At 47.1% G+C, this 18467-nt stretch overlaps 1 protein-coding gene across 1 annotated transcript in view; it reads left to right on the top strand.

Annotated features, from left to right (window-relative positions):
- Window positions 1-16724, top strand: part of snx7 (sorting nexin 7) — a 96512-nt gene extending 79788 nt beyond the window's left edge. Inside the window, exons 7-10 of the mRNA XM_068748191.1 lie at window positions 2918-3117; window positions 6634-6720; window positions 9651-9803; window positions 15589-16724. Of these exons, the coding sequence (XP_068604292.1) occupies window positions 2918-3117; window positions 6634-6720; window positions 9651-9803; window positions 15589-15669 (521 nt within the window). The 3' untranslated portion in view covers window positions 15670-16724. The remainder of the gene's footprint in view (window positions 1-2917; window positions 3118-6633; window positions 6721-9650; window positions 9804-15588) is intronic.
- The last annotated feature ends 1743 nt before the right edge of the window (window positions 16725-18467 follow it).

Genomic DNA, 18467 nt, shown 5'->3' with positions numbered 1-18467 from the left:
GGATTCCCCGGTTTGTGACCTCTGCCTGATTTCTGGAACTATCTGGATTTGTCTGCTGGTTCTGACTGACTACCCGGTAACAAACGATAAAGCTCTGGTATTGGATTCCCCATCTACTGTCGTGCATTTGGGTTCTTACCTGCCTTGGCCCGGGACAGTCTTGTTGCTGTCTTTCTTATATTAAACTGAATTTAAAGCTTGTCTGTTCTTGGTGGACTTATTAAAACTTTTTGGACAAATTATTTGAAATTCCCTTTAATTTGTGCGTTTGACAGTACCATGTATAGTGATAAGTTGATTGCTGATGCAGGTTTATTAGTTTTTAAATGGTCTGGAAAACGTACACGATTGAGGTGATGCAGCACCCAGTACTGCGTAAGTGTGTTTCTGTATATTATTTCTCCAGCCGTGGTGTCATAAATGATGGTATTATGAGGGGTATTTATTCAAGTCGGACTAAGTAGGACTTCGTGAAGGCCTAGGTGTGAAATGCACCGCCCGCCACTGCCTTCATGACAAACTCGATTCCTTGAGGTGGACTGAACTGATGACAGACAAAATAATGTGCATTAATATGGTTCCCATTTCGTTGAACAGTGGTTGACAGAGCAGCTTTACAAACATAGCATTGGACCTTTTTTCAATTGTTTTCAATTGGCTTGAGAATTGGCTATGTTGAGTTGATACCCTTGATTCCAGGGTCAGGTCGCGGGGGCCGCCTAAGCTGGGAAGCCCAGGCTTCCCTCTCCCTAGCCACTTCTTCCAGCTCTTCCGGGGGGATCCTGGGGCATTCCCAGGTCATTTTGGCCGCTTGTACCCGCAACCTTGTTCTTTCAGTCACTACCCAAAGCTCGTGACCGCAGGTGAGGGTAGGAACGGAGATCGATCAGTAAATCGAGAGCTTTGCCATTCGGCTCAGCTTCCTCTTCACCGTGACGTCTGTCGATCACCTGATTAATTTCACGCAATCGCCGATTGGCCCGAATTTTGCATATGAAACCGAAATTATCTACCTCCGCAATCATTGACAGGCCCGCCTACTCGCCCGAGCCTATGGCTCCGCCCCCTGCTTTATTGAAAGGGACCGCCTGTTTATCTTGGCTGGACGTGGAGATGAGAAAAGACGTCGCCCGTCTGGTGAAGAAGCAGAAATGACCTGTGTCGTGTTAATTCTTGTTCTTACCCGTTGACTTATGTTAAATATGCTGAACTATTTGTTGCAGAATGTTTGACTTTTAGCAGCTTTTTTTCCCGTCAGCTGCTGCAAGTTATTTTACATTGAAATAGTCACGAAGCTGCTGCAGTTTGGCATTTTGTCATTTTACAAGAAAGAAAAACTAAAACTCAAGACACCTTATTGGTGGTTGTTTTGTTAGTTTCTCATGTAGATAGTTCTTTTATTGACGACCTCAAACCTTGTCATTTCCTTTTATTTGTGAAAGCTAAATACTGCTGTGCACTTTATTTTGGTGAGATGCTCAAAACTGGTCTGCAGTCACCTGTTGCACAAGTTTTGTTTGTGTTCAATAAAATAAGATTGGAACATTCAAATATGTTCTGTCAGTTAATTAAAAAATCTGTATCGGCAGGTCAGGACTTCGGTGATCGGCCAGAAAATTGCAATTGGTGCAGCCCGAGTTCGGTCCCTGATCCAGAAATGCACACCGACTTCTACCTGCCTCTGCTGCAGTGGCTTGGATTGTAGTTTGGCTTGTTTAATGGTCTGTACATCACCGATCTATTCACATCTGTGGTAATGGAGGTAATGTTCCGTCAGCATTAGCGCAGGAACAGCTCTCTACCTAGACACTTCATTTAACAAATCATTACCAATTCATCTACAACGTTTTTTTACTGTTCGAACTGCAACTCATCATTTGAGAGGATTTGGAGTTTTTAAACTACCTCAAGCTCAAACCACACACAAAAGCTTTTGTTTGTCTGTACGTGGGGTTAAACTTTGGAACAGTCTGGATACACACCACAAGCAATGTCAAGGTATTCATCAGTTTAAGCGAGTACACAGACATCTGGTTTACTCACGATATTCAAACAGAGGGTCATGAAGGTAAATCTGTTACTTGTATCAGTGCTTATTGTTTCCACTGCCATTGTTGGTACATGTTTATTACCATTGCTGATATTTGTTTATTATTAATGCTGGCATGACTGTTTAAACAGTCATCTGTTAACAGTGGTAACACCGTAATGAAAATATATATATATATATATATATATATTATTTTATAATTTAACTAATTTCATCCGATGTTTTGTTGTATTTTTCAAAATCATACAGTGCTTATAGTTGCTGTTTATATGATTTGAAGTTTGAAATAGAGGAACTTGTTATGCTTATATATTATGATAAATAGGGGTGGGATTAAATAAGTTTTCTTCTTCCCACCCCCTTTCAGGCTGAATTGACATATTATTTATTTATTGTTTAAATGTGGCACGGTTTGTTTTGTTTGCTTTTGTCATTGCCTGAAATACATAAATACCTGCCTACTCTTGTTTATGCTAATAAGTCTTACAGCAGTGTCAGTTGCACCATCATAAACAGATTCAGGTTTAAATATTTAGATGCACACATTTCACCAGCTTTATAGTCCTGACCAAATACATTTTAATTAGCAAATGATTTAATCAGATTTGATTCATGGTGTCTTAGCAAATTAACATGTATCACTATTATTATTAGTCTTAATTAAAGGTCAATAAGCTGTGGCTCAAAGAAGAACCTGACCTCATTTTCACCTTTCACCGCTTCCTCCGACAGAATGGTTCCCTAAAAGTTTCAAGATTTCATTGGAATTATTTATGGAAATAAAGGAGAAGAATGGTGAACAACAGGATGAAACGTTTTATATTGCTGCTGATAAATCCGTCCACCTGGTTTATGTTTTGGTGACAGAGTATCTGGAGGAACTAAAGCAGTACAGCCCTGCCTACACCCGATGGGCGGAGTCAGAGGAGCAAACGTCAGACCCGCTGAGGGGCGTGGCCAGCTGTGTGGAGCGTTGTCGTGAGGAGACGGGAGAGCAGATCCACCATCTGTCTGAAAACCTTGTGCCCGTCCTGCGTGAGTGTGTCCTCTGTGCTGAGACGGTGAAGGTGAGAGAAGACACACTGCTCATGTGAGGTCCTCGTGTTTCCCGGGGCATTTCTGTCCATTTCAGAACTCCCTCACAGGCAATCGGCTTCCTCACGGCAGTTCATTTTCGGTGAGGCTGTGACTTTTCCAAATCTCAACTTTCCTCATGAAAGCTAATTTGGGTTAAATTTGAAAATCCCAACTTTCTGCACGCAAATCTTTAACCCTGTAATGCATAACCCTAACCCTTATCTCATTCACTGTCTATGATTCTGAGAGGTTATGAAGTCATAGTCTGCCATGCCGATGAATCTTCCTCTCCCACAGTGGAACCGTGAGGCGTTTTCTCTTTATCCTCCATCTCTTTCGTTGCTTTTGCCGTGCCTGAGCAGCGACCGCCACGGCTTCGTAGCCTTATCCTGCTGACCAATCTACTGCAGCTATTACGTTTGATTTGAGGCTCATTCAAGACTGCTGCAATGACTCCAAGGCCCAGACCACTTGCCATATGAGGTTCCCGTCTTTCATTGTCTTGCCGACAACAGGCCACGCTCTTCGTTTTGAGGTCTCAGTATTTCTAGCTTTTCCACATAAAGCATGAATAGAGACCATCCTGCATACACCAGAGCTTCAACTTTCAGGTGTTAGTCTGAAAATGCTTTTCAGACTGCTGACAACATCCTGAGCTGGTCTGTTTGCTCTCTTTCCCTAGAGTACTTGAGACTCATTGGCATCTCCTGTATTAATTCAGCTTATTCAATACATGCGCTCTAAAAGCTTTCTCAACAACCTCAGAGTGCAGTCTAAGGTCATCCATCATTGCTGTCACAGAAAAGATCTTCAGTCCAACACCTGTCCTGCTAATGACCTCCATGGCCATTGTGAAGTTTGGTAGAGCGATGAACAGCCAGCCATGATTCACACTTCCAGATACAGCGGAGCCTCGGTGCTCGGACATAATTTGTTCCGTAACGCAGTTCGAAAAGCGATTTGTTCGGAAACCATAACTCAATTTCTCATATTGAATAATGTAAACTAGATCAATGTAACCTACGCAGCAGGTTACATTGATGTGTAACTACGTGTATCTAAACAGAAAATACATAAAAGTGTAAATACTACAAAAACAAAAGCATCATAAAAGTTAATTTAACACAGTTCTATTTCATTTACATCCGGTTTTGGCTGCGGTGTCAGAAGGGAGGGGCTATTCCTTTAAAGGGAGTCCTCCTCCATAAGGTGACTGGGTTTTATTCCTTCTCTGTAGCTCCCTTTTTAATGGTAAAGTCTAAATCATTGATTGCTCCATCCCGTCCTGCAGCGAGAGCCCAGACGCTGCAAACATTTCTTTCTTTAATTTAACAGTTGCTCTCACTCCTTTCCTCTTTCCTCCTTTCCAGTAGTTTTACTGCTGCCTTTCTTTGCATCCATGACTAAGAGCTAAAGAGAACAAAGCGAAACATTCGCACAGTCTTCCTCCTACGGCAGGTCGACGCAACCTGAACCGATTCGGGTAGACTCCGCCTTCATTTGCGTGTCTTCGGTTCACCTCGGTTCCAACCGAGGTTCCACTATATTGTCATGCTGAGAATAATCTATGATGATGATCATGAATATATTCATTAGATAGAATGTTAGAGTACAAGTACAGTCACAGAGTAGCATGTATTACAGTACAAGTACAGTCACACAGTAGCATGTATTACAGTACAAGTACAGTCAAACAGTAGCATGTATTACAGTACAAGTACAGTCTCACAGTAGAATGTATTACAGTACAAGTACAGTCAGACAGTAGCATGTATTACAGTACAAGTACAGTCAACAGTAGCATGTATTACAGTACAAGTACAGTCACACAGTAGCATGTATTACAGTACAAGTACAGTCACACAGTAGCATGTATTACAGTACAAGTACAGTCACACAGTAGCATGTATTACAGTACAAGTACAGTCAAACATCCTGTCTAAGAGGAGCATTTCTAAAAAGCCCTTGCGGTCTGGTTTCCGTTGAGAGTCCTTCGTACATAAATCATCCACATTCTTGGCCTGCTTTTATGCATGACAAGGCGCGTTAGGGTTTGTATCTCTGTCTTGCACCATATCACCTTCTTGAAGGACTGCGTTCTTTCACCTTTAGAATACAGTTGTCCCTCATTTTCCGCGGGGGTTACGTTCCAAAAACAACCCGCAATAAGTGAAATACGCAATGTAGTGATCTTTATTTTTTTTCAATTATTATACATGTACATAAATGTACATGGCACCTACTAACCCGAAAAGATGCAGAAACAATAGTCCATGCTTTTGTGACTTCCAGACTGGACTACTGCAACTCCTTACTGTCCGGCTGCCCAAAAAAGTCTATTAAACATCTCCAGCTAATCCAGAATGCAGCAGCTCGTGTTCTGACGGGAACCAGACTGAGAGAACACATTTCCCCTGTTCTGGCGTCTCTGCATTGGCTTCCTGTTAGGGAACGGATTGAATATAAAATCCTTCTACTCACTTTTAAAGCCCTCACCGGCCAGGCCCCTCCTTACCTTACAGAGATGATTATCCCGTATTGCCCCACTAGAACCCTGCGGTCCCAAAACGCTGGCCTGCTCGTGGTTCCAGACATTTCCTAGAGCAGACAGGGGGGCGGAGCTTCCAGTTATCAAGCTCCTTTATTGTGGAATCAGCTCCCTGATTGGTTCGTGAGACAGACACCATCTCTATGTTCAAGAGTCGATTAAAGACTTTCCTTTTTAACAAAGCTTATTGTTAATCGATACAGTAATCAATATAATCAATATGCTGTCATAGGCAGCACTGGTGGCTTAACATCATGACACACTGAGCTCCTCCCCCTTTATCTGATTATTCATGTTATAAATATATGTGAGTAATCTCTCTCTCTTCCCTGTAGTCTTGTTCTTGCTCTCCCTCTGTTTGTCCCTCTTTCTCTTTCAGGTCCTTCTGTCCGTGGTGCTGCAGAACCTGGACCTGTGTCCCTCAGCGCTGATGTCCACGTTGCTAGCATTAGCATTTATAGCTTTATATCGCTAGCATTAGCGTTAGCATTTTGTTTTTGTCTGCTCCTGCTCTGTCTCGCTATCTCTTCCCTATCCATCTCCTTGTTTTTGACTCTCCTCCAACCTGCCATTCTCTCTCTCTCGCTCTCGCTCTCTCTCTCTCTCTCTCTCTCGACCCAGCCGGTCAGACAGATGGCCGTCCACCATGAGCCTAGGTTCTGTCCAAGGTTTCTGCCTGTTAAGGGAAGTTTTTCCTTGCCTCCGTCTCCAGAGTTCTTGCTCTTGTAGCTCAAGTTGGGTTCTGTCTTTCCCTGCTAATCCTGTAAAGCCTTGAGACGACTTCCTGTTGTGATCTGGTGCTACATAAATAAAACTGAATTGAATTGAATGTCCACAGGAACAACAGAACACTTGATGCTTGGAGTCCATCCATTTCACTTCATTTTGTTTGACTAAACAGTGATTGAACTTTATGGAAAGTAAGGATAATTTTAAGTAATTCTTTGATCTGTTTCAGGCCGTGATGAGAAGAAGGGACAGCATTCAGGCTGAGTTTGAAGCCAAGAATGAGGTTCGAGTACACAGAAATACTGACCAAGAAGCAGTAAGTGCAGTTTTGCATCCATGGATGGATGAAAGATAAAGTCTGAAACACACCCACTCCGTCTGCCTCTCTGCATCCTTCAGAGCCAACCAATGGGTTTGTGTGCCCTGTATTAATCCATCCATCCATCTTCAACCACTTATCCTGGGCCGGGTCGTGGGGGGGCAGCAGCCTAAGCAGGGAAGCCCATACTTCCCTCTCCCCGGCCACTTCCTCTAGCTCTTCCGGGGGGATCCCGAGGCGTTCCCAGGCCATCTGAGAAATGTAGTCTATTCAGCGTGTCCTGGGTCTTCCCCGTGGTCTCTTCCCGGTGGGACGTGCCCTGAACACCTCACCAGGGAGGCGTCCCAGAGGCATCCTCCCAATGCGGAGGAGCAGCGGCTCTACTCCGAGCTCCTCCCGGATGACTGAGCTTCTCACCCTATCTCTAAGGGAGAGCCCAGCCCCCCTACGGAGGAAGCTCATTTCAGCCGCTTGTACCCGCGATCTTGTTCTTTTGGTCACTACCCAAAGCTCGTGACCATAGGTGAGGGTAGGGTCGAAGGTTAACCGGATAGAATATTGATTGATTTTGATTTTGATTTGATAGGACTCCTTCTTCAGCTTGACTGCATCCCTCACTGCTGGTGTCCACCAACAGGTTCAGGTATTGCCGCCACGACAGGTACTGATTGGCCGCATCGACAATGGAGGCACGAAACACTGCTCGGACTCAATGTTACTGCCTACCCTGGTACATGGTCGAAGCTCTCCCGGGGGTGAGAGTTGAAACTCCATCTGACATGAGAATCTGCCAGATGTTCCCAACAGACTCACAATAAATTTGGGCCTGCAAAGTCTGTCCGGCATCCTCCCCCACCATCGGAGTTGACGGGGATGTGGGGGGGGGGGTGGATTAGGCGGGCTAAGTGGGGATCGGGATGCGATGGGTCGTGGGTGCTTGTGCGGGGGGGTGTTGGCTGCCAGTGGGGCACTGGGCCGGCCTGCTGTGCCACTGCACTGGCCTTGGTTTGTCAGCTGTGTTGGCTGTTGTAGCTCCGAGGCCTTGGCTTCTGGTATACTGGGGGGGGTCCATGCTGCCCTGGTTGGGCTTGGGGTGACAGCTCTTTCCTTTGTTTCATGCATGCCAGGTCCATCACACCAGCACGAAACGCAATACAAGAGTTAACTCCTCTCACCAGTCATTAAGTCATTGGAGGTTGCTGTGTCTCTCACTCTGCTCTGCCCTGTCCATCTTGTTCCATGTTTTACTGTGGGGTAGCACAGCCCTCGATGGTGGAAAGTAGGAAATATAACTTAATAAACCTTGATAGGCTAGTCTGCCAAGAGGCCAGGTGACTGTCACATTTATTTATTTATTTAGCAAATGCAAAGCCTTCCAACCAAGCAGTCGCCTCCAGGTCTGCAGTGTGAAGGCCTACCAGCCCTCGTTGTAGTCTGTGGAGTGGACAGGCCTCGGTGATATGGTCCGTAGTCTGTGTCTCTCCACAATGACAAAGTGAGCTTGGCTTGCTTTGAACCAGTTGAGCGTTGCCCACTTTCTCCTTGGGAGGTTGGTGTCGCCGACTTGTTGGGTAGGGCCTGCGACTAGGTGTTTGAAGACCTCCGTGGACTTCCATTCCTTTTTCGAAGCTGTGTGGGTGTTTGAGTCGGCTCGAGGGATGTTCTTCCAGATTAGTTTTCTGGATGGGAGAGGGTGGGTTGAAGATATCTGTGTGGATTGTTAGATGGGGAGAATCATTGACCTTTTGGAGCATTTTTTGAGTAGATGCTACTCTGGATAGAACAGGGAGCCAGGAGAGGGGTGTTGAAAGGATGGTTCCAGTTATGATGCGCATGGGCTAACCTTGACCAAACAGGGGCACAGTATTCCGCAGTGCAGTATCCCAGGTCTAGCGCAGAAGTGCGCAGTGTAGGTGCAGCTGCCCCTCATTTTGCACAGACCAGACAGGGAGTGATTTTGTGAGTTTCAGCAGGAGGCCTTTGTGCCAAACAGTAGGGTTGAGGAAAACTGTTCCTCGCTTCAGTTTGCGCTCAAAACAATTTTCAATGAAGGTGGTCAGGTCCAGTACTTACTCTCCTGTGCTTCGGTCTTTATGGAAACCAGTCTGGTCCACACAAAGGATTTCTACAACGTTCGAGGATATATGTTGCAATATAAGGCATTCCAGGATTTTGAAGGCGATACAGAGTAGAGCGATCGGACAGTAGCTTGCTGGTAGTGTGTGGTAATTACCAGGTTTTGGTATGGCAATTACTTTTGCTGACCTCCATTTCTTTGGGATGGAGTTTGTCTGTACTCTCTTTGTGTAAAATGTGGTCAGCTAGGTTAGAGCTTGGGGACACAGACGTGTGTTCGATAACCTCTGGAGAAATGTTATCATATCCAACTGCCTTCCCACATTTCAGGCTCAACAGGTCACCCTGAAGTTCAGCCGCCTCAAAAGGCTTGGGGTTGCTTTTTTTGCTGGGGTTATTTCTGTGTTTCTTTAGCTCGGCCCAACCTTGTCCACTTCACCCTGTCCTTTGCATCGTCCTCCCCAACATCAACCAATCTCATGTCTTGTATTTTCCTTAGAACCACTAATAAAAAATTAACAATACATTTGTCAACCTCTCTAAAGTTCGTAATTTGTTTTTTAAACCAAATTTTAACTATAATCTTTTTGACACTGAAACTTTGGCAGTGGAGTTTGGTTATACCTTCAGTGGTAGGAGAAATTTGAACTTTAGTCACATAGCCCCACTGACTCGAAATACGTCAAGTGATGTCAATTATCAGGTGGCACAGAGCTCCCTATGCACACTTTAAAGGTTCCCTTGAACTTGGTCTTGGCTTATGATTTTATTCCTTCCTTCATATTCCCGCTAAACTGATAATGTCTGTCACTCCACAGTTTAACTGAATATGTTGTGTTTTTGACCAGCAGCTGCAGGAGGAGGTGGAAAGTCTTGCCAACCAGGTGGAACTGGCCAATAATGCCTTGAAGGAAGACTGGCTGCGCTGGCAAAACAGCCTGAGAACTGACCTCAAATCAGCGTTTATATCCACCAGCGAGAAGAACATCGAGAGCTATGAAAAGGTGGGCTACATTTCATAGATTTCAAAGACTGATTTGTCAACTTACCAAGGTTGACTGATTTTTGAAGCCAATAAGCCGATCTGTTGCTTTAGAATAATTCTAGAATCTGGATCCATATCTGGATCAACGTCATTCTCGGGGAGGACCGAGCCATGGACAGAACCTTGCTTGTGTAAAAATTCCAAGTCGATTGGGTTACTAGTTTTTGAGTTATGCACTCGGACAGACAGACAGACAAACAAACAGACAAACGGACCCAATTGCAATACCCTCGCCTCCCCTTCGGCGAGGGCAAACATAAGGGAAACCAAAAACTAATAATAAAAGCCGTCGAGCAGACGATGTCGGGCGATGCGTTTCTGCGCTTACTGGCAGATTTTCCGTCGTTGACCTCACCGGCCTTTTCTACCGCGGTTGCTAAGCATGGGGTAGAGCGCTTCATTCCCACTGCAGGTCCACCAGTCTTTGCACGCGCACGGCGCCTTGACACGGTCAAGTTGACTTCGGCGAGGGAAGAGTTTGCTACTATGGAGTGTCTGGGCATAGTGAGGCGTTCGAACAGTCCTTGGGCTTCGCTGCTCCATATGGTACCCAAAGCGGATGGGTCGTGGCGGCATGACCGTTATCTTATTCCGCATATCCAGGATTTTTTAGTTCACCTGGCAGGAACAACGGTTTTCTCAAAGGTGGACCTGGTGTGCGTTTATCACCAGGTTCCGGTCCGTGCAGAGGATGTGCCCAAGACCGCTGTCATTACTCCGTTTGGGCTTTTTGAGTTCATGCGCATGCCTTTTGGCCTGAAGGGGGCAGCACAGACATTTCAAAGACTCATGTACTCAGTGTTGCGTGACCTGCCATTTGTTTTTGTTTACCTTGATGATATTTTACTGGCCAGCAATTCAGCGGAGGAGCACCGGTTGCATCTGAGACAGGTTTTTCAGCGCCTTGACGAGCATGGCCTGATAGTAAACCCGGCTCAGTGCCAGTTCGGACTGCCGGTGATGGATTTCTTGGGCCACCGCATTTCATCGCAGGGCGCAGTTCCGTTGCCTTCTAAGGTGCAGGTGGTAGCAGATTTTCCACGCCCAGTCTCTGTTAAAGGCTTACAGGAGCTTCTGGGCATGGTTAATTTTTACAACCGTTTCCTCCCTCGCACAGCTCATCTCCTGCAGCCACGGTACGAGGCTTTGAGGTTAAAGAAGGCTAAGGACCAGGTCGACTGGACTCCAGAACGGTGCAAGGCCTTTGATGGGGCTAGATCTGCCCTGGCTAATGCAGCATTACTTGCAAACCCTTCGGCCACAGCATCCATTGCTCTGACGACCGACGCCTCGGACGTGGCTGTGGGCGCCGTGGTTGAGCAGCACGTGGCTGGTGCATGGCAGCCCTTGGCGTTTTTCAGCCGTAAACTGCGAGACAATGAGCGCAAGTACAGCGTTTTTGATCGTGAATTGCTGGCGTTGTACCTGGCGACGCGCCATTTCCGTTTTCTCCTGGAAGGCCGAGCATTCACAGCCTATGTGGATCATAAACCGCTCACTTTTGCTTTGTCCAAGGTGACGGAGCCATGGTCTGCTCGCCAGCAGCGCCACTTGGCAGCAATTTCAGAGTTCACGACGGACATTCAGCATGTGGCTGGGAAATCCAACGCTGTTGCTAATTGTCTGTCGCGGGTGCTGGTCTGTCCTGTGCGTCCGGGGATGGATTTTTCTGCCATGGCTGCGGACCAGCAGCCTGGTGATCGGGACATCCTCAACCTTAAATCTGCTGATACAGGCCTCAGGCTTGAGGATGTTGTGGTGCAAGCAGGCGGTCTGAGCCTCCTCTGCGATGTCTCCGTGGGCCGTCCCCGCCCGGTCGTCCCAGTCGCCTGGCGCCGTCGGGTTTTTGACTCTGTTCACTCCCTCTCGCATCCAGGCGTCCGTGCTTCCGTGAGGCTGGTCAATTGTAAGTTTGTGTGGCCCGGTCTTTGCAAAGAGGTAAAGGAGTGGGCTGCTGCATGTGTGGCATGTCAGCGTGCGAAGGTTCACCAAGACTCCACTCGAACCGTTCTCAATTCCGGGACGGCGGTTCGACCATGTGCATGTGGACCTGGTGGGCCCCTTGCCTCCCTCTCAGGGTTTTACGCACCTGCTGACGATGGTGGACCGTACCACCCGGTGGCCAGAGGCGGTTCCGCTGTCCTCAACGACTTCTGCAGCCGTGCCGCGTGCATTTATTTTGTCTTGGGTTGCACGTTTCGGTGCCCCGTCTGACATCACTTCTGACAGAAGCCCTCAGTTTGTTTCAGCGCTCTGGTCAGCGACGGCGAGTTCCCTGGGCACGCAGGTTCACCGCACTACCGCGTACCATCCTCAGGCTAACGGCTTATGCGCAGCCGTTATGGCAGGCTGATCAGGCCCCCTCTCAGATATTGACTGTTTATCCAGATGTTCCCTCTGGATAAACATCTGCATCTCGTCTGTCGTTGGGATCTGAAGAGTAAAGAGCTAATTCACCTTCATCTCTGAGTCGTTCCTCATCCTGCCACAACAGAGTGAAAGTGAGGTTTAAGATAAGAAGTTTGTCGGATGTGCAGTGGTGGATGTTTCTGTAGTAAAGTATTCAACAACGATCACTGAGAGCTTTATTAAAGAGAGCAGCATGTACGTCATTTTCACCCGAGAATGTTTCATGGAGCCGCATCCTCAGTACCCTCAGTATCCACAGCACCGTCAGTACTTCAGTATCCTCAGCACCCTCAGTATTCTCAGCACCTTCAGTACTTCAGTACCCTCAGCACCTTCAGTACCCTCAGCACACTCATTACCCTCAGCATCCTCAGTACCCTCATTACCCTCAGTACCCTCAGCATCCTCAGTACCCTCATTACCCTCAGTATCCTCAGCACACTAGTATCCTCAGCACCCTCAATATCCTCAGCACCGTCAGTACTTCAGTACCCTCAGCACCTTCAGTACCCTCATTACCCTCAGCATCCTCAGTACCCTTATACACAGAAATGAGGCAGCATCTGCTTTGGGACATGAGGACCGTTTGTGTAGAGGCAACCTGAAACACGGTTTCTTAAAACAAAAGGTTGGTGTACGAACTGTTCCCTGGTTAGCAGCCACTGTTCTGAGGCAGTAGAACACATGATGATCAGATGCCGACCCCACTATCTGCCACGTGAATTTACAGCCGTGTTCGTCGTAGCTGTTTACATCCCCCCGAGCGCTAATGCTACCGAGGCGCTCCGTGAGCTACATGACGACATCGGCAAACAGCAACACAAGCACCCGGAGGCGCTCTACGTGGTTGCAGGTGACTTTAACCACGTCAACCTGACGGACATTCTGCAACACGCTTGACCGGGTGTATACGAACCGCAAGGACAGCTACAGGGCCCTCCGTCCCCACCTCGGCCTCTCTGACCACATCCCCATCATGCTGGTCCCTTCCTACCGTCATGTGTGCAGATCTGCTCACCCAACACAGAAATCCATCACTGTGTGGCCCGGTGATGCTGCCTCCAGGCTGCAGGACTGTTTTGAGCGGACTGAATGGAAGATATTCAGGGAAGCAGCAACATATGCTGGAGACGTGGACCTGGAGGAGTACCCCTGTCCTGGGTTCCTTCTACAGGTGTGCGGTGGAGAGTGTCCTCTCATCCTGCATCACAGTGTGGTACGGCAACTGCTCTGCTGCAGACAGGAAGGCCCTGCAGACAAGAAGATTCAAGATTCAAGATACGTTATTGCCATTATGCTAACATTATAAAATCGTGTGAAGGCCCACGTCTTAAGGCACTCATAAAAACATAAACAAGTCCCAGCTCCCTACAAGGGAACGACTGCTTTCACAGCTCGGGGGAAGAAGCTGTTCCTGAGCCTCGCTGTGCTGCTTCTTATTGTCCTGAACCACTTCCCTGATGGGGGCGGGACAAACAGTTTGTGGCCCGGGTGGGTGGGGTCTGTGGCGATGCGTCTGGCCCTCCTCTGGACTCTGGAGGTGTAAACAGAGTCCAAATCAGGCAGACGGTGACCCACAATCCCCTGAGCTGTCCTCACCACCCGGGATAGGTCCTTCCTGTCCTGCGCCGTGCAGCTGCCGTACCACACGGTCGCACTGAGACACAGGATGCTCTCTATCGTGGCCCGGTAGAAGTCTTCAAGCAGCACAGAGGAGAGTCCAGCCCGCTTCAGCTTCCTGAGGAAGAAGAGCCGTTGCTGGGCCTTCTTCACCAGGTGTCTGGTGTTGAGTGTCCAGGAGAGGTCAGAGGAGATGTGGATGCCCAGGAATTTAATGTTCTCTACACGCTCCACTGCTTCCCCTCGTATGCACAGGGGGGCGTGTTCAGTCCTCCTGGACCTCCTGTAGTCCACTATGACCTCCTTGGTCTTGCTGGTGTTCAGAACAAGGCTGTTCCTCGAGCACCACAGCATCAGGTTCTGGACCTCCTCTCTGTAGTGGGTCTCATCGTTGTTGGAGATGTGACCCACCACAGTGGTGTCGTCAGCAAACTTCACAACCATGTTTGTGGAGTGGATGCAGAGCAGTCGTGGGTGAAGAGGGTGAAGAGAGCAGGGCTGAGAACGCAACCCTGGGGGGTCCCAGTGTTCAGGATCAGAGGGGAGGATGTGGTGTCTCCTATCCTCACCACCTGGGGCCGGTTGCTGAGGAAGTCTCTGACCCAGGAGCAGAGCGGTGGAGACAGGCCCTGACAGGAAGGCCCTGCAGACAGGAAGTGGTAAAACCTGCCCAGAGGACTTCAGAGAGCAGCCGACCAGTGACATTTACAGGAGGTGCAGAAAAAAGGCAACCTGCATCATGAAGGACCCCGCCCACCCTGCACATGGACTGTTTGACCCCTCCCATCTGGAAGAAGGTTGTGCAGCATCAGGGCCAGAACCACCAGGTTCAGGAACAGGTTCTTCCCTGATGCTGTGAGAGTTCTGAACAGTGGATAACTCAGAGGTGGATTATCAGGTCATAAATACTGCTGCCTGTTTGGACTCATTTTATTGTATGCTGCTATTTGTGTGCAATTGCTATTTAAGTATACATTTCAATATTGTCCATTGCCTGAATGATTCTGTCTCTTTTATACGCCTCTAACTGAGACCAGAGAGCAAATTTCGTTTCTTTCGTGGAAATGTTGGAAGGACAATAAAATTCCTTGATTCCTTGATTATGTTAAACCTGCTCACTTCCGCATTTTCCATTACAAGTGGTAAAGCGTTTAAAAGGTTTGGAGCAGCAATAGGAAACGCTCGAGCTTCCAACTGGACTTCGCTACCTCCCGCAGCAGCTGGTCAGCTGACTTGAGGTGCTGAGGAGGAGCAAAGGACTGAAGAAGCTCAGAGAGGCAGGCAGGGGCAGGATCGTTTAAAGAGTTAAAACAAGTCCAATTATTTTAAAATGAATTCTACAGTGAACAGGAGTTATGTGGTCTCTCTTACGCGCTCCAGTCAATAGACCAGCAGCAGCTGGAAAGAATGTTGTCCGTGAGGTCGGACACCTGTCCGAGTCTCATTTTCTAACAATCCAGCCAACTTCGCCTGAGATATCATTTCTAAAAAAAACCCTTAGCATTCTGTGCCACCGTCATCACTGGAATCAAATACACACAAATCTTATCACATCTGTAGTCGGCGCTCACCTGTAGAGTGACAAGAGTTCCCATGCATGCAGGCGGGACGAGGGAGGAGAGCGTTCGCAGCATCCCGAGCGCTCAGGGACTGTAGGTTGTTCTCTGTTTTACCTGTGCGTGCATTCCCTCTGTTATTATTCGTGTTTCTTGCAGTGCCGAGCCATTTGGGAGTCGTTCCTGTTGTCTCAGAGAGTGGAGTCCATTCAACAGAGCGATGGGGAAGACTCCACTTAAACTGTGGCAAGAAAGCATCTCGGAAATCACGGCCTCCGTCGGCGGCAGCAGGAAGAACCCCGTCGGTCCATCTCATTGGATCAATGGCCGCCTGGGACCACGGCTGTGTGAAACAAGCACGTTGTCTCCTTTGAATTTATCATTCCAATAATGTCGGTTAATTTGGTCTCATGACAGACAATTCACCAGATTTGTCTACAAACTTTGGATATGTTATATTGTATGTTTCATGTCTTTTAAAAACAAAATTTGCATGTTCAAATTGAATCAATTAAATTATATTTGAATAGCCCAAATTCACAAATAACAATTTGGGCTTTGCAATCTGTACATAGTAACACCTCCAACTTTAGACCCTCAAACTTGGTGAGGAAAAACCCTCCCGATACAGGGACTAAATATCACATAGCACCATCTCTACATTTATCAATTTGATGGCCAGAATGCTGTGGTCTGGCCGGATTTAGCATCAAGAACAAATAAAAACACAGGTGTTAGGTGTTCGGCGCCGGTTTTCATGGCACAAACTTGCCTGGCAGAATGTTGAGACCTTGAAAAGAAAACTCTCGAAACTTCTACTGTGGTTTAGTAAGGTCGAACCGTTCAGCCTTGCATTCTTTGAACAATTAACATGAAATGCAAATCAACTATTTCTTTGTTTGTTTGTTTTAACAAGTGACATACTTATCATTTCTTCACATGTTGCATAAATAAATCAAAATCTGTTTTTACCAAAAGCTCTGGCTTTCATATTTGAAGACCACTAGAATGAAAAAAAGGTCTGAAGGGCGAAAAAAAAACTTTCGGGAAGATTAAACACATTTAAGTTCATTTGAAACTACATATTATTCACTATGAAATGTTCTCTGTAAACGTCACGATTCAAGATGTGAACAGCAAAATAATTGGGGACATCCCGATCACGTTTTTGTTCAGGCTGAGATCTGTGATTTGATATGAGGTGTGGCCATTGGTTCGCAACTTTTGCTAACGCTGAGGAGAATATTGAGGCTTTACATGTGATTCATTTTGTTTTGAATGAAAAATAAAAGTTGCAAAACACGAGTAGCTCTCTGCTGTTAGACTTTATTGAAAGTAGCTCGCGAAAGGAAGAAGGTTGGCGACCCCTGGCGTACCTGCCGTATGTAACAAGGTGACGCCACTAATTAAGCTCACACGTGGTTCTTGGCTACGGCTATGGTGTTCACAACTTATTGTTAGCAGCTGAGGCTAGCAGGCGCTAGCCGCCTTATTTATGGACAAAACTACACTACACAAACAAGTATGGCACCAGAACGTCTGAATAAACTTAACATAATGTTAACTATAAAGACAATCAGAGGTTGCAGACCCCGCCTCCAAAAGACTATTGGATCTTGTGAGACAGTAAACAGGGCTTCCGGATCAGAGGGGCCAAACCTGCTCTAGCTTGCTGCTCCGGAACGTACTACAAGACTCCTTCTGGACTCTTTTTCCCATCATGCCATTCGTGTCCCTCCCTCTTAAAGTGACACTTTACAGCACAGGCACAATTCCAGATGTAAAAATAATTCTAGAATCTGGATCCAGATCCGGATCAACGCCATTCTCGGGGAGGACCGAGCCACGGACAGAACCTTGCTTGTGTAAAATTTTCAAGTCGATTGGGTTACTAGTTTTTGAGTTATGCGCTCGGACAGACAGACAGACAAACAGACAGACAATTGCAATACCCTTGCTTCCGCTTCGGCGAGGGTAATGAAATGCTTGTGTACGTCGCTCACCTGTAAAGTATAGGACAGTCTTAATGCAGGTCAGCTTTCTGTGCTGCTCTCCTGACCGTCTTCCGTTTGACGACTGCGTCACCATCAAAAGGTTGCCATAGTTACCGCGCCAGTCAGCCTCCTCATAAAGCCACTTTTTAGGCCCGAGCGCCTATTCTAGGCGTAAGGGGCTATTGCTTTTGCAACGCAGAAGACGACAAGTTGACGAGCGCAGCTCGTCAACTCTCGACAAAGTTGACGAGCGCAGCTCGTCAACCCTCGACAAAGTTGACGAGCGCAGCTCGTCAACCCTCGGCATCCAACACACTCACGCACACACACACCGACACTCAACAACACACACGCACACACACAGACATCGACAAACACAGTTGACGAGCGCAGCGAGTCAACTGTGTTTGTAACTGTCTTCCGATGGTTGACGAGCGCAGCGAGTCAACCATCGGGCGACCAACACACCCACGCCCACACCCACGACACTCAACAGCACACACACACACACCCCGACACTAAACAACACAGACACACAGACACACACAGACACACACAAACACGAGTTGACGAGCGAAGCTCGTCAACTCGTGTTTGTGTGCCCCCACAGACGCGTAGCCCTCGTCGAGACCATTCCGAAAATGTATTTTGTGTAGAAATCGCACACTCAGAAAAAAAGTTATATTGTTTTTGCAAAAATTCTTTATTCTTTTTCTTTTTCTTTTTCTTTTTCTTTTTCTTTTTCTTCTTTGTTCTGCTGTTTAAACGGCAATTTGACCCCCTGAACATGCTCGAAAACTCACCAAACTTTGAACCAAGCTCAGAACCGGCGAAAAATTAATTATTTTATGTGTTTCAAAATTGGGCATGAAAAAGTGGCGCGCTAGCGCCACCTACAAAAATCACAATGCATTGTGCCTATGGGGGGTCCGATGCCAACTTTGTCGGACAGCCACGAAATTCGGTACACACATGCGTCAAGTCAGGGCAAAAAAAAAAAAGTATTATGGCCACGCCCCCAGACACACAGGAAGGCGGCCATAT

This window comes from Brachionichthys hirsutus, chromosome 14, assembly GCF_040956055.1.
Source record: "Brachionichthys hirsutus isolate HB-005 chromosome 14, CSIRO-AGI_Bhir_v1, whole genome shotgun sequence".
Taxonomy (NCBI): domain Eukaryota; kingdom Metazoa; phylum Chordata; class Actinopteri; order Lophiiformes; family Brachionichthyidae; genus Brachionichthys; species Brachionichthys hirsutus.
This window is presented reverse-complemented; position numbering and strand designations above follow the sequence as displayed.